The sequence below is a fragment of the Cynocephalus volans genome, chromosome 3, assembly GCF_027409185.1.
Source record: "Cynocephalus volans isolate mCynVol1 chromosome 3, mCynVol1.pri, whole genome shotgun sequence".
NCBI classification, from domain to species: Eukaryota; Metazoa; Chordata; class Mammalia; order Dermoptera; family Cynocephalidae; genus Cynocephalus; species Cynocephalus volans.
This window is the reverse complement of record NC_084462.1, coordinates 142,370,726-142,388,156: the sequence shown is the minus strand read 5'-3', so window position 1 is coordinate 142,388,156 and position 17,431 is coordinate 142,370,726. Positions and strand designations below refer to the sequence as shown.

At 32.0% G+C, this 17,431-nt stretch overlaps 1 protein-coding gene across 1 annotated transcript in view; it reads right to left on the bottom strand.

Annotated features, from left to right (window-relative positions):
* The window catches only part of LRRC9 (leucine rich repeat containing 9), a 95,901-nt gene that overhangs the window by 47,084 nt on the left and 31,386 nt on the right, over positions 1-17,431 (bottom strand). The window contains exons 13-18 of the mRNA XM_063091760.1: positions 16,121-16,243; positions 15,124-15,239; positions 11,837-12,049; positions 6,966-7,085; positions 2,814-3,005; positions 1,409-1,534 (exon numbers count right to left, since the gene is read on the bottom strand). Coding sequence (XP_062947830.1) covers positions 1,409-1,534; positions 2,814-3,005; positions 6,966-7,085; positions 11,837-12,049; positions 15,124-15,239; positions 16,121-16,243 — 890 coding nt within the window. The remainder of the gene's footprint in view (positions 1-1,408; positions 1,535-2,813; positions 3,006-6,965; positions 7,086-11,836; positions 12,050-15,123; positions 15,240-16,120; positions 16,244-17,431) is intronic.

The following is a 17,431-nucleotide window of genomic DNA, read 5'->3' as shown; positions in this document are numbered from 1 at the left end:
GGTATATATATTCACTAGATAATGCCAAATTGTTTTCCAAAGTGTTTGCACTAATTATAACATTTACTTTACATCCTTGATGAAATTTGATATTGTCAGCCTTTAAAATTTTTTCCAATCTGTAAAACTGGCAAAAAATTGATAGGTCATTTGCTTTTAATTTTCATTATCTGTCATACTAACGCTGGAGCATTATTTCAGAAGTTGTTGTTCTGATTTCCTCACCAATGAAGTGTCTGTTTGAATCTTTTGCTCATTTTTCTGTTCAGTTAGTTGCCTTTTTCCTTATATATTCTAGATATATAAAAAATATCTTTTGTCAGTTATGCTACAAATTTCTTCTTCCAGTATGTATTTTGTCTTTTCACTTTCTTTATGGAGTCCTTTGAGGAAAAGATATATTGATTTAAATGTAGACAAATCCAATCTTTTATAGTTTATGCTTTTTGTTTCTTGCCTAAGAAATGCTTCCCAGATTCAAGGTCATAATGATCATATCTCTGATATTTTCTTTTAAAACATTTTTTGGTTTTGTCTTTTACAGTGAAGTCCTTAATGTACTTCTCCCAGTGCCTTTTATTGAATACCCACCCTGATCTGCAAAGGTAGGTTTGTTATTTATCGTGTTTCCACAGACTTATGGATCCATATTAGTCTTTATTCTGTTCCACTGGCCTATTTGTCCAAGTCTGTGCCAATACCACATTGTCTTAAAGGATTTTAGAAGGCTATGATTTCTGGTGCAGTAGATTCCCAAATCTTCTTTAGGAGTGTTAATTATATATTTATCAACAAAAAAGTTTTTTTCCTTCATTTTGAATAGATCCAAAATTAAATATTGCATTGTTAAAGAAATGAATATGCAAATACCCCACAAAAAGTAAACAGGTAGATAACTAGAGTGGAGATATTTAGGATGTTAAAGCTACTCTGGCCAAAGTACAGCATTCTTAATCTGAATAAAATAGATATTTCCCCTGCCCTCAGGTTAATAGGTTTTGTTATTTTCAGCCAGACACATATAATGTCAATACTAAGTAAATAATTCGTTAAATGCTTTCTCAAGTCCTCTAAGCTTACCTTATCCTCAGAAAGTTGCTTATTTTCATGTAGGCTCTAGAAAGGACTCTGGTGAGTTCAAGTGACTAGGAAAAAAACCAGTTACCCTAGAGGTATTTTTTGGGGTGGTGTTCAGGAATGTGTCAAGATAATCCATACAACCAGTTGGTATTTAAATGAGGTACATTTAAACAGAAAAGAAATCAAGTGGTATGATTGCTATATATTCATTAATTTTTTATTAACATGCTAAGAGGGAATACAATATCTTAATGACAGAAAAAGAGAATGGAAAACTTTGTTTGTATTTTCTAAATAGCACAAGACATAGTAAATAATAAAATCCAACCTGAGTAATCTTTGTTCCAGTAATAAATTTCATAGCTGCTGTTGCTTCTTCTTCAGAAATGAGGAGTCCATTTAAGTGAGTAAGAGTCTTTAATCGGCCAATAACACTCAGCCTCAATGTGGCTGGCTTGGGAAAAACAGCAAAAAGTTAATTTTCATGAAACATTATATATGTTATGGCATGGAAAGGAATGCTTTTTCATTCCTTTCTATGTAATTCAAAATTATGCATCTCCTTGTTTTTTTATATATGTCTAAAAATAAAGGCTTCACTTAATTATTTAAATAATGGTTGGTATTAAATTATATTTAAGAATTAATCTGTTTCGTTTGAAGGTGGATGATTCTACTCTTATGAAGCGGGGAAATCCCACAAGCTGTTGAAAAGTGACTGTGGTGAAAAGTGTTAAAAGAACAGCTGCAGTGACTCCTGTTTATCTAGATCAGCAGTAAGGCAGTAAACTCTATGTGTGCTTCAATATGGATTTTTAGCCCTTGACATTCAATTTGGCAACAGGGAGAGCTGTGCTGCGATCATCCAGGAAGTCTGCTTTGGCAAAAGAATAATATTTTTCAATTTTACTCAGCAAAAAAGAAGAAATATGACAACATAAATTTAGTAATATGGCCAATTTAATAGAACCAATCATGCTTTAGTCCCTTTGTAATATTTTGAACACAGCCTTATATACATCTTTTAAAAGTAGAGAAAAAAAGATTCTTGAAATTATTAACATGGGGCTTATTTTAAATACTTGGAGATCACTGAATATTGAAATTACTTAGCATTAATCTACATACTTTTGTGATGAGAAAAAAATGTTCAATTAAATTCCCTTTCATAACAGAACATAAAACTTTGCAATGCAAGTTTATGGGGGGTGGGGGTGATTTCTGGATTTAAAATAGAGAATAATAATGCAAATAATGCAAAATGAAAATACAAGTGTAAAACATGTTTCTCAGCTACAGATTAGGATATACTATAAGTCAAGTTATGTTTCCTCCTCAGCAGTATAGTTCTCTTACCGTATTATATTATTATCGGTTCCTTTGCTTTACTACAGTAGGGTTTGGAACACTGAACTATATAAACTCTGGAGGTTTGCAATTGGCAATGACATCAATCACTCTTAAAGCAATAATGTTCTCAAACTATTAGAGGTTACAAAAAAACTGACATGAAATTATAGCCTTTTCTTAAAGTAACACTTAATTTATTTGATCACTACATTAAATTCAACTTATAAAAGACCTTAAGGAAGTCTAGAAAAACAAAGATAGTTTGCTTATTTCCGGTTATATTGAATAGTAAAGTACTGACAAAATGGCTTTAAAATAAATGAAATAAAAATGAGAAAATAAATAAAAATGTTTGCTTTCTTATAAACATGTCTGTTGCATACCTTTTGCCATGGATTATGTTGAATATCAAGAGTAAGAAGGCTTGTGGTATGTTTGCATAACATATTTATTTCATCGCCAGATTTTTTCAGTTGATTCCAACTCAAGTCTAAGTGCTTTAGTTTCATCAGACCTCTAAATCCCTCAAGGGTTATCACATGGTTATGGCTTGCATCCAAATATTCAAGGTTATACTGTAACACATACAAATTGAAGTGATGGGAAGAGAATCATGGCTTGTATTTACACAGTTCTTTTCTCTATGGTCTCTAAATACTTTATATGCTTTCTGGTAATCCTCACAGAAAACTTAAACAGTAGTTATATTGCAATAATGGCATCAACATATGTATTATCCTAAAGGGCTACAGGTATTTCATTTTAGTCATTCTCTCTTAAGTCACACTTCACTATTGTAACATAGAGTGGCAGTGTTTGTTTTCATAGCAGAGAAGACCAAAAGAAACTGGCAAAATAATTTGTCCCCAAGAAACAAAATACACTTCTTAATATCTAGGCTTCTGGTTTATACTGTTTAAGCCACAGCCTGGTTAAAAAAGGTTCATCTTCAGACGTAGAAACTAAACTTATTAATTCTATAACATAATTTTCTTTTTAAAAAAATGTAATAATTTTTAATATTTTTTTGAATCAAAAAATTAATGCATGTTCTTTCTTGGAAATTTGGAAAATATAGTAAATAAATTAAAAGAAAAAATAGAAAGCATATATAATCCTATTGCTCAAAAGAATCAATGAAAACTTTCTTTTTTATTATATCACATATACTTTTTCTTATGTAAGACAGATATAAAGAATTTTGAATCCTTTTAACATTTTCACATATCATTAAATATTCTCCAAATTATTTTTCATCACTGTATAATATTCTAGTATGTGAAATATTATAACTGTAAACATTTTACTATAGACTCTTACATTTCTAATTACTGACAACATTGTGATAAACATCTATGAGCATGACACTTTAACTACAACTGTTTTTAGAAATGGGATTACTGGTACTAAGAATTTCTGTATTGTTGAGAGTCTCGATAAATACTGCCAAATAGCTTTCAAGGAAGTTTGTACCAATCAATATCTCTTTCCAACAGTAGTATATGACAATGCCCATTTCCTCAAACACTCACTAATCTGCCTGCCTTATTTTATATTACATTGTTTATTACCAATAAAGTTGAACATCTTTCCATGTGTTTATATTATCCATTTTAAAATTTCTTTTTGTTTTTATTGTCTTTAGCTACTTATCTATTCAGATCTTCATTTTACTTGTTTGTAAGAAATCTCTAAGACTTTAATTTGATACTTATTTGTTGCAAATAAAATTTGCATAACTCAGACCCAGAACAAAGAAGAGATAAAGAAAACTTTAAGAAGATACTTTCCAACATATTTTTTAAAATAAAAAATACTATAGATTAAAAATGAACTTGATTTCTCCACAGCTTAATTCAAACAACTCTTTGAGTTCTGTATAGAATCAGTCACTCCTTTATAATGCATAGCTCATATTGTAGGAATAGCACTTGTTTTAATGGTTTAGGTTTCAAGAGTTGAATGCACAGATCATTAAACCCTAAAAAAACATTTCTGAAAACCAAATAAGGTTACTGACTTTTTATTCCCATAAGTAGGCATAGAAAAACAAAACAAGAATTATCACTTACTATTATCATTATGTCATGAACAAAAGAATATTTGGCAGTAAGAAAGTATGAACGGCATAGCTTAGAAAGAAAGAACAGTCTTTTAAATAAAATCAATTTAGTTTTATAAAAATATAGTAAGTCTTGTTGGTCTACATTGTCTATTTTTATACAATGCATGTGTACCACCTCTGTAAAACAATAAGCTGTTACAAATGAAACAACTGGTTCTCAACAATAATAACAAAATAAATAGAGTACATTTTTTTAAATGGCAAAACCAAACTATTGTGCCAGGGATGCACATTTGGGTGATAGAACTATTGGGAACAAGTGCGGGGAGAGGATTACTGCTGAGGTCAGGATAATGATTTCTTGTTGGGAGAGGAAGGAATGCGGCACATGGAAGGGACTTTTGCCGTAGGCAGTAAAGTTGTGCTTCTTTTTTTTTTTTTTTTTTTTTCGTGACCGGCACTCAGCCAGTGAGTGCACCGGTCATTCCTATATAGGATCCGAACCCGCGGCGGGAGCGTTGCTGCGCTCCCAGCGCAGCACTCTACCGAGTGCGCCACGGGCTCGGCCCTGTGCTTCTTAATCTGGGTGTTAGTTACAAGCATGTTCACCTTACAACAGTGTACTGAACCATACATTTGTAGTGTATAGTTTTCTGTATCTGTGTTTTATTTTTCAATAAAAAATTAAAGGTACACATTATATCCATGTAGATGGAGTATCTCCTCTCTTGGGCCACCTCTAACATCCTTAATAGTAAATTTTAGAGATAAATCAGATGCTTGACTTTTGAGAGGTCTACCTAGCTATCTTTGCTAATCCTAAAATTTGAAATATACCACTTGGGCATAAAATTTACCTAGTTCACTTAACTGTAGAATGACCATGGTAATATTTATCTAACAAGTAGGCCTTGAGTGAGGCTGTGATGATGACAGTAATTTTTGTATTAAAAGAGAACAATATAAAACCATGTTGTAAAATAAATGCTAGGCAGCTGGCTAAGTTCACTCAATGTCTAAGTGCCTTGTATGACTTACAGTTTACCCTTTAAATTTGTGCCTAAGCAAAATTATAATGACTGTCATAACCTTTGGAACTGCTAGCAAGTCATTAGAAAATAATTAAATAAAAATACCAATAATCTACACACAGTGCTAGGATCTCTATGAAACTACCCTTTTTCCTCAGCTGCATATTGAACCCAAACTATTAGCGATTCTACTTACTTAAAAGGACTTGGGCCTGCCTACCAAAAGAAACAAGAAAGGGGGTTTAATACTAAAACCTAAGGCCAGGAAGTAAAGTATCTCCTACCATAGGGGTAGAAGCTCTAGCCACCATGGTAGAAGAAGCAATGCAAAGGCTATATTATATGGTTGCAAGGAAGTAGACAATGAACAAGAACCAAGAATGATGATATATTCTGAAAAGGTATGTGACTGACCTGGGACCATGTAAACAGGGGATGCTGGGTTGAAGTTCTGGAACCACATAGGTAATTATTTTTGTTATGATATATAACAAGGAAAACAAAAGTCAGACAAGATCCATGCCTATGTGTACATGTGCATTACTGTTGTTCTATGACATATGAGAAGGCAAATATAAGTCAAATAAGATCTGTGAGTGTGACATTCAGGTAGAAAGGACAAGGCAGAGAAAAAGAGAAGAAACTTGGATAATGAGAACATGGGAAGAACTGACAGCATTAGATATGAAGTGGTGAACTAGAAAATGAAGAAGAAATAGGGGATCTCAACAAGGAGGAAAAGAAGAGTGAAAAAACAAGAGCAGAAGAAAATGGGAATGACACTTACCAAAGGACACTTTTAAAACAAGTCAGAGAAGTTATTTTAATATATTTATTTTAAAGTAGCTAGAAATCAGATATGACCATAGGTGTATATTTGGCCAGCAAACAAAATCTATATTTAAGACGTGCTTTAGAGAAAGTAACATAGTATAGTGTATACATGATTTATTTCTGATTTAGGCTGTATAATCTTACGTATGGTATATATGAAGTCATAATTACAAAAATAATTTACTCATTAATTAGTTACTTTATTTTACTTTATTTTCAAAAGGAAAGTTCTTTGTTTTTTTTTTTCAAATATTTGTTCCAATTTATCATTTATCCTTTGACTTTATGGTATTTCTTTGCTACACCAAAGTTTTTCCTTAAATATTAAATTGACTGATTAAGTTTGAATATATTCAAGGTATACAAAATGATGATTTGATATATGCATGTATTGTGTAATGATTACCAAAATCAAATTAATCAACACATCCATTACCACCCATGCTGTACATTAGATACCCAGAACTTGTTCATCTTAACAGCTGAAAGTTTGTACCCTTTGACCAACATCTCCTCATTTCCCAAACCCTGTAAGCCCTAGAAACCACCATTCTACTCCCTCCTTCTATGAGTTCAACTTTTTAAAATTTCATAAGAGTTCTTACCAAGTGGTATATATCATCTAAACAAGTAAATTCATTAAAGCTAATATTCAGTTTTCGAAGTCCTGTTAACTTGGAGAGATCTCTCAATTTACTCAAGCTGTTTCCATGTAGATTCAGACTCTGAGTAGAACAAAATATAAATAAAAAAATAAGACAGGTTACATTCTATATCATACTGAAATTTTGATATCTAAAATATTTAGAACAATTATGTGATTCACTATAATATAGAATGAAAAATTTATTTTAAACAACATTAAGAGAGTGCCACTAAGAAAAAAATCTAATGTATGATTTTAAAAGGTAAAACTTTTATACTAGCATCATTGGACCTATTTCTTGACTGATAAGATTTTCCACTTGGTCCAAGTTGATCAATAATTGGTATAAATTCTTTTTACAAAATAATTAAATATATGGGTTAAGATACTAATTAGGGCAAATCTATTTCTCAGGCTAGCCAGTGGACAATGTAGGCCTTAAAGATTTTATATATTAGATAGGATGGCTTATGGGAGACAGATGGAAAGGGTACACCTTGCTTGAATGAAACCGTATGAGGGCACTGGACCAAGGAAGACAGGCTGAGGGTGTTGAAGTAGGAGAACAGACATTGAATAAGGAGGTGGGAGAGTGTCCAAGACAATATTTGTATCAGAACTTGGCCCAGACTTTCCCTGTCTATTTCATCCTGGACTATATAAAAATACATGTTATTACATTTTTATATTTAGGAGATACCCTGATGCCTACATATTTTTCTGTCTTTAAACTACACCACTGAGAATGATATCAAGTGAAAACTGTTATTTATTGATAGCCTACAAAATAAACAATGGCACAAGAAAATTTATTAATACAAGTGACTACATATGGTATTCACAACAAACAGGTATTATTATAGTGATAAAATCAGGTGTCTATCTCCCAGCCCTCTTCATTCACTATCACCAACTTAATACCTTATACTGTGGACATAACTAAGTTCCTGGAAAAGAGAAACAACTAAATTTCTAACAGCTATCAAAACTAGCTAAAACTGTTAAGAAGGGCCAATTTACGCAGACTGGTTAGTTTACAAGTCACATACGGGTATCATCCATGATAGATTCTACAGACTCGTCAAACTTAACATGTTCACAACTGAATTCGTCATCTTCCCTATGGGTCTCCTTCGCAGCCTGAATGTTCAATCCAGATCAAGAGTTTCACTGTCTAACATAATGTTGATCACCTACTTTCCCTCTTTTCCATATACATTTGACCTTAGGAATGTTTCTCAAACCAGCCGTTGCATTGCATCACCACTACGAGTGCCTTAGTACAGACTATTATTTCTCCTTTGGGCTACTGCAGTAATTTTCTACTGGATTTCCATACCACCAGCCTGACTTCAGTTAAATCCATCCACAAGCTGCCGAAGTAAGGGTCCTCAAAAACAGAGAATAGAAGAAGCTAAACTTTTTAATTCAGCTTCCAAAATCCATCCTAATGTGGCTACAACATCCTACTCTTCCAGCCTCAGCTTCATGTATCTCCCTTGAATTCCAACTAACACCTCTGCCTTCCAATCCTATATCCTAGTCACACTGAATTTCTGTGTTCCCTGAAGACACCAAGATTTTTCAAAACCATGGGCCTACATAGATAGAATATTTTCAGTCTAGAAGATGTAAACAAATTTCTCATGTCTTTCAAAAAATCTACTTAAAATTCACCTCTTTCAGTGAAGCTCTCCCAGCAACTCTAAGATTTCTATATTTATTTACATATCTATATCTTCCACCAAATTCATATTCTTGAGGCAGGGATATTAATTTATTCATTTTAAACCCCCAGTACTTACCTCATTACCTAAGATATAGCAAATTTTCAGTAAATTCTAGGTGAATAAACCAATGTAAATGCCAGACTTCTAAGTGATTATTCTAATTTTTAGTATTTAATTGTGCTATAATAGAATATAAAATTATCTTACATACTCTGGGGTTTTAATTTCTATATTTTGTTTATTTTTATGAATGTCCTCATAAAATCTAGTTGGGAAGCCTGAAAAGAAAATAAGAATGTACCCTGAATTTCTCTTTTTGTAATGGCACAAAAGAAGGAGTACAAAGGCCATAATGTCTAAACGTTCTTGCTGTAAGCTCTAGTATTCTTACTGGAATCCCTAGGAAGTTTACTGGATTTTAAGCAGCACAGGCAAATTTAAGATGAAAAAAACCTCTCTATTCATGTTATGAATGTTGATGAAATTAATGCAAAGTAGGGGTCACCAGAAGGACAAGGTATCGTGAAGTCTTCTCCTCCTCCTCCCCATTTTTTTAGTTTATAAACCAAAGATATACAAAAGACCTACTTTCTGGAGCTGGTTTCTTATTTTTATTTAATCCCTTTAAACCTAAGGAATACATATTGTAGAAACTCTATTCAATCAGAACACATTCATTTTTTAAGACATTTCATTACTAAAGCATTATATAAAAATTTTATTTCTCAATTATTAAATCTTAACATTATAATGCACAGACAACAATTTCTCAGTACTCTCAGCCATAAGGTTGCTCTTGTAATCACTATACTGCACATTTATGATAAAGATGGTGATACCGTCATTATGTTATGAAGTTTTCCTTCCTCTCTAATGATAACTGGCTAAGGTAAAGACTTAATTTTCTCTTTATTTCCTGGACTGCAAGATACGGTGGATGGTGATAATGTAGTTTCATCAAAGCCATCTCATAAACTTCTTGAAAAAGATGTTTTCTGAATTATTTCAGAAGCTTACTTAAAATTGTTGAACTCACTTATTTTAAAAATATTTTTTACATTTTCTTTCTCTTTCACAGAATCACTGTGAGAAATATTTGTCTTGTTAAATAATGGATCTAGAAACATGTTGATGGAGCAATGTAATTCATTTCTGAATTTTATCTGTATTTCAGCTTTTATTGCATGCATAAAAGATAGTGTCATGTAAGAATAACTTGTCTTCTCAAGGCATACCAATTCGTTTACTAGTTCTGAAGTTTCAAGCAACAACTCACTCTACAAAAACCACTGACTGTTTGAAAAAACATTCTTTCTTTTTAAACAAGTAGCTAAGGAGATCTAATGTGTGCCAAGTATTGTACGAGGTACTGGTGAGGGTGATGCTAATCCATATACTGCTTATGGGTAAATTAGAAAAAGACATTCTTTCCTTAAGATACTTTAATTTCTGGCTTTTAGAAAATTGTCACAATATACTTTGTCAGAAAAATTTTGCCAACAGTTGTCAGAAAATTGTTGTAGTAAATATACTACTCTATGATTAAAAGGTGCTTCTCAAATTCAGCCCTCTTGTGCAGTGCACCCTGCACACCCTTATGTTGTTATGTTATCCTGGTACTGGGAACACAGGTGACTAGGAACAGCTATAGCATCTGCCCTTATGGAATTTGCAGTCTAAGAAAGACACAGAGCATATAACAAAGATAACTGACCTAGGCTTAGAGGTAAGAAAAGGGTTTAATGTTTAAATATAAAACTAAAAGATGTGTAGGAGTTAACTAGGAGAATGGGGTCAGGGGAGATCATTATACAAAGGACTAGCAACTGCAGAGGCTCTGTGTTGGCTGCAAATGTGGTGCATTTAAGAAATAGAAAAGAGGCTGAGCACAGAGAGCTACAGGGAGAGTAATGTGAAAAGAGTCTGGAAAGGTAGGCCAGGGGCCAGGTCATGGAAAACCTTAAAGACAATATTAAGGACTTTGGTTTTATTTTTAAAGCAATGGAAAATCATTTAAGGATTTTAAGTAGAAGTGGTGAGGAGTGACTGAGGTGACATGATCAGATTTGCATTTTAAAAAGATTATTCTAGCTTCAGCATGGAGAATGAATTGGGGGCTCAAAGTGGAAACAGGACAAGGCCCTGCTGTATAGCTCTAGGAGGGACCCTACCCCCACCTTGTATTGAGTTCTATTCAGTTCTATAGTGAATGGCATCCCAGGTGCACATAACAGAATATAATATAAATGGTGTTTCCTGGAGTTGTGCAATATTGCCATGGTAGAGTTAGGGAGCCTAACTCTACCATGGTTAGAAGGCTATGGAAGCAGTTTAGGTGAGAGATGATGGTAGTTTGAATAGACTAGTAACAGCAGATCTGAAACAGATCTGAAAGTCAGATATGGAGGTAGGCTTAACATCTAGTAGAATCACCTCAGCATAAAGTAAGTCACCTTAATAAGTAACTCAAATTCTATTGATTAATTTTGTACAGATAAAGCTCCCATTTTTCTATGTTGATTAATCCTAGAAACTGATTTGAAAGCTATCTGCCTTCATCTTAATCATTTAAAGAGAGCTTATTGATTATTGAGGAATAAAATCCCAAGTTAATTGGAAGGCTATCTCAAGTGGCTATTGAGCAGTTGAAATGTGGCTAGTCTGAATTCAGATGTGCTATGAATGTAAGATATACTCCAGAATTCGAAGACTTAAGATAACATTATCTCATTAATGAATCTTCATAATGATTGCATGTTGTAATGATAATATTTTAGATATATTGGGTTAAGTAAAATTTGTTATTACAATAATAAATAATTTAAATAATATTAAAATAATAATTATTAAAATAATTTTATTCACTTTTTTTAACATAGCCACTGGAAAATTTAAAATCACCCATATGGTTCACATTATATTATTACTGGAGAGCACTGATCTAGTCCATGTAGAAGGAGAGGGCTGGGCATTTTAAATTAGGTAGCATGATACCCAACATCATCAGATACGTGGTTTAATATCCTTAGACTTCACATGCTAGATTCTGCTTTTAAATTCAAGGTTCCTATCTCCAAATTTTCTTTCTCATAATACTTACCACAATACGACTATAAATGCTAGTCTTGGCAATGGAAAGTATTGTTTTATCATCCAAACTAATAAGTTTTGGTCGGGGCTTAATCCTGGGCTCCATTTTCATAACTTCATCATCAAATTTCAAATCTTGGGACAATAATGATCCTTCTGAAATTTTTTTGCTTTCTTCTACAATAATGTTGTTGAATGAAGAAAATAAAGACTGAGGCTTGACCTAAAAAAATTATTTAAAATATTGAAAATTTGGTTGCTGTATTTATCATTTTGAAAAACAAAAAGGCTGTGTAGAAAAGATAAATTTACTTTTTTCAGTTATACAGTAATATCTGTGATGATCAGATTTCATGATTAGGAAATCTATGAGAGTAGATTAAGATTGTTGGCTAAGCAAGGCTGTCTACATTCCCACCCACTGGAAATTTCTTAAAACTGGCAAAAGGAAATTTTAAATATTTTATAACATGGAAAGGGCACCAACAAAGGACTAGAAATTGTGCCACATAAATCAAGAGAGGCTGAACTGACAGACAAATAAGAGCAAAAATGTAACCTCTAGCCAAAGCATATGTGGGAGATAACAACTTTGAGGATCAGATCCAGAGAATCTTGATGTTCAGAGTGAATAAATAAAAGAGCAGGCAGATGCTCTAGGTAATTATCAAGTAATTAAGTAATTATGGTAAGAACTGTGAGTGAACAAGAGATACATGAACAAACAGAACTTGTTCTAGAAGAAACCAAAATGGCTCATCAGAGATTTCTTAGAAATCTAGGAGAATAATGCATTTATAGTAAAAGATTAGGCTTCTATAGAAAAGAATAGCGTAAATACTTCAAAGCTAAAATAAAAACAATTTGTGATCACAAGGAAATGATAAATTTTTGCAGTAATGAATGTTAATTACCCTGATTTGATCAGCACACATTGTATACATGTATTGAAATATAACTCTGTACCCCATAAATATGTACAATCAATACATGTCAATTAAAAAATAAATATTTTTAAAATATTTAATAAATGCTCTGAGAATTCAAATGGATATGGCATTAGATTAAATCAGTAAAGCAGAAGCTAATACTGAGAAAATATTCTAGAACAAAGAATTAAGAAATGGACTTGTAAAATTTGAGAGAAAAAATTAAAAGACATGGAGGGTTAATTCAGAAGGTCCAATGCCTAACAACAGAGGTTCCACAGGGCTTAACAGAGAATGAAATAGAAGAAATAATCAAGAAACTAAGAGAAGAAAACCTCCCAGAAGTAAAGAAAGAACTGAATAATCAGATCAAAATAGCTCATGAAGTGGCAAGCAGGATGATGATGGAGCTAAGGTCAGTGCTGACATCACTGAATAATCACAACAGCCAGGGACTGCCCACCTCTTGGCTTCTTATTATGTGAGTTAAATAAACTTCTCCTTATTGTTAGCCCGAGTCTTTTACTAAAAGCATGACTGATACAATTCCATTCATGATAGCAATACAAAATATAAATGCTCAGGACTATACTTAAATAATGTTGAAGATCTATATCAAGAAAACTGTAAGAGAGGACCTGAGTAAATGGAGTAAATTACCGTGTTCCCGGTACGAGAGGACCAATACTGCAGTTCATCCCAAATTAAGTTTTAAGCTCAATATAATTTGACTCAAATCCTAAAAGGACTTTTAAATAAAATGTGACAAGCTGGCTTTAAATTTTATGTGGAAAAGAAAACGTTCAAGAATAGCCAAGAAAATTTTTAAAGAGAGGAATGGGGACAAGGGAAGCAAATTTTCCCTATCACATATCAAACCATATCATCACGTAGCAATAACCAAAATAAACGTAGTAGGAGTCCAAGACTAGACAAAGAGATCAATGGAAAGAATAGAGGTTTATAAATAGAGTCTTTATGTATAAAAATAATTTTAATAATAAAAATGGAATTTCAAAATAGAGCAAAAAAGATAATGCTTGAACAAGTACATAACCATTTTTAAGAAAAAAACAATTGTTTGACACCCCTCCCACCTTACATAATATAAAACAATCTCCAGATGTCCAGATGGATGAAAAATGCTAACAGTCTTAAAACAAGCTATCTAAGTATTGGAAGAAAATAAAAAAGAATATTTATTATAAGCCTTTTGAAAGAAGACATAAAATTCAGAATCCAAACAGAAAAAGATTGAGAGTTGATCTCTTAAAAATAAACTTGTAAATTATGAATTAAAATAACAAATAAGTTTTTGTTAGAAATAAAAAGACAAGTAAAGAAAAATCTTCTCAACATATGATAAAGGACTAATATTGAGAATGCATGTAGGGATTTTTCAAATCAATATGAAAAAGATACAGTCTAATGTCAAAGGATATAACAGGTGATTCATAAAACTATAAATAATTTTAAGCATATAGAAGAATGAAATATCCTGTTTTTTGCCCATCAGATTGGCAAAAAAAAAAAAGATTGATAATGTCTTGTGTTGGTAAAGATACAAAAAAAACAAGCACTGTCACACAATATTGAAAATCTATAATATTTCAAAGCCTTTGAGGAGAGAATTTGGCAAAATCTAACAATATTTAAAATGGATATATCCTTGGACTCCCCAGTTTTCTACAAATCTATCCTGTAGAGAAACTTCCATGTTTGTAAAAAGATGCATCTACAATGATGTTCACTGAAATGTTGTTTTAAATAGTAAAAATAAAACAGAATACAACCTATATATGTTATCAACAGGGAACAGTCAAATAAATCAGAGTATTACTGAATAATATGCAGCCACCATAAGAATGAAATGTACATGTACATGTACTGAAGTGAAAATATGTCCAAAACATATTGTTAAAGGTAAAAAAAAAAAATGACAGAATACTTAGTACTTGATTCTACTATGTAAAATGGTGTATGCTGTTATATATATATAAATGCATAGAGAAAGGTCTGAAAGCAAATACACAAAACCTTTAACAGTGGGTGCCTTGGTGAAGGGAGAGGCGGTGGGGTTAATGTAAAGGCAGATTTTCATGTTTATTCTACAGTTTTCAATATAGTTTTAATCTTTTCCTGTGAGAATACAGCCATATATTACTCATGTAATGTATGTGCCTGATAAAAATACTTAATTGTCATAATGACTTGTTTTGAAAATTAACTCCTTTACAGAATAACCATTATACACACACACTCATACATATATATATAGCATAAACTTGACATAACATTATTAGGCTTCAAATTACTGTTTTGTTCCCATTTAAGAAATTTCAGTTTAAAAACATATAATAATTCATACCACTGTAATGTATTCAAATTCAACAATGTATTCTGGCAAAACAAGGTCATGATCAAAGACAAACCACTTGCACTGCCGAAAGCCACAATCACAGTTTCTTTGTCCCAGCATGGAATCTAAAGTAAAAATAAAAATAAGCAAAACAAACACTCATCAATGTGCAACATAATACAGTCCTCTGTATCTATGGGTTCTGCACCCACAGATTCAACCAACTGCAGACTGGAAATATTTTTAAAAATACAATAAAAAATAATACAAATAAAAACAGTATAATTATTTACATAGCATTTCCTTGTATTAAATATCATAAGGAATCTAGAGATTATTTAAAGTATATGGAAGGATGTGCATAGGTTGTATGCAAATGCTATACCATTTTATAGAAGGGACCTGAGCATCTGAAGAGTTTGGTATCTGCGAGGGTCCTGGAACTATGTATATCTTCATTCCTACATAGATTAATAAATAACAAACTCATAAATTACAACATTTAGATTATTGAGGGCTTTTTTCTTTTATCTCCCACCCCAACAGCTTCTTAATTCTATAAATACTCACTAATCATTCTTTCACTACATAGAATAAGTAATAGGGTTTAGTTTAATTTTATTCATATCCTTTTCCTTTTCATACCTTTTCACTTTTCTATCCAATGTGTAGCCATGTATTTTTGACAAACATATTACTCTAAAACTTTGTTGTTAAAAGTTGGGTGGTTTTTTAACCTTTGAAAACTAATACATACATACATGTATATGTATACATACACACAAATATACAATTAATTTAAAATTCGCAAAATAAACTATGCACACACATATCTAAATGTCATTGAGGTAGGGAATAGAAAAATTATTAGTGGCCAAGAACAGATTTTTGTTAAATAGCCTACAAACTTTGTAAGGTAGATATTACATTATAATGATCTGTATTAAATTACAAACATTTTGCATTCGGAGAGATGAAAACACATTTCTCTTTATGGCCAACATACTTAATAAATATTTCCGAGGAATGAACACTGAATTAACCATTGGATAGTTGGCTTGATTGATGGATTCTTGTTCACAAGCCTGAACACTCTGGCCAAGGAAAACCTTTGTAATGAGTAGGATGCCTAAATATGAAAAAATAGAAATCATATTTAACAAATAATTCATTTAATAATTTTCCAATATAGCCTTTTATATTGGCCTCAGACTTGACTGTTTGTTCTGTAAAGGCAAAGAACATGGCTATCTTGTTCGACACTGTTTGGTACATACCACATTGCTTGATCCAAAATAGGAGCTCAGCAAATATTTGTTGCATAAATGAAATGATTATTAAAGAGGAGTCCTATGATTAGATCAAGCAAAGCTTTACAGAAAAGGAAGAAGGAAAGAACATAGTAATTTAGCAATATTTTTTATTAAGTAGTTTAAAATAAAAAAGTGGTTTGGTTTTTTTGTTTGTTTGTTTGTTTTTACTTGGTAAAAATTCGCCTCTGTATCTAGCACACAGCTTAGATAACAGCAGGCACTCAGTACGTCTACTGAATGGGTGAACATTTTTCTTCCCTTTAGATTCTCAAGGATCCTTGCACTCACTAAATCCTAAGGATCTCTAGGAGTCAATGAATCTGAAAAAATAATTTCTAATCACTATGTATAAAACTTTCAAATGATTTTTGTTTTTACTATGTGCAAGACATAAAATGTAAATTGGGATAAATTGTTCCTAATTGTTTTGGAATACATATTCTGTAAGGGTCTAACAGAACATCAAGAGTATTTCTTAAGATGGGAATGGAGAAAAATGATTAAATAGCAGCAAGTGGTTTTTTCAAGTAAGGAGTTCTTTCTAGATTCAATAATCTGCTTAATTTTCTGATTATTAATATTAAGTGAATAAAAGACTGCAAAGCATGCATAATTTAGTTCACAATGAACTAATTATTAGCAGAACTATAGTCTAGAACCTAGAATGTCATTCTTATGGAATTAAGTTAACCAAATTTCTGACTACCCAATTTTCAGTAGATTGGATGGCTGAGGCTAAAGAATAGGTTTTCCTCACTCCTGACCTGATCTATGCTCCCTATTATACATTCTTTGGTACTATGCATTAATACTTCATATTTATAAGCCCTGATGATAACTGTAGTTTTACATTTATTTGTTATTATTAATGTTTGTAAACAAAATAGAGGAGAAACTGTCTAGTCTGTATACACTGTATCCCTATCACCCACCTGTGCCTAATGCATAATAAGCATTCAATAGGAACTTGGGGAACTGAAGAATGGACAATGGAAGAAGGGAAG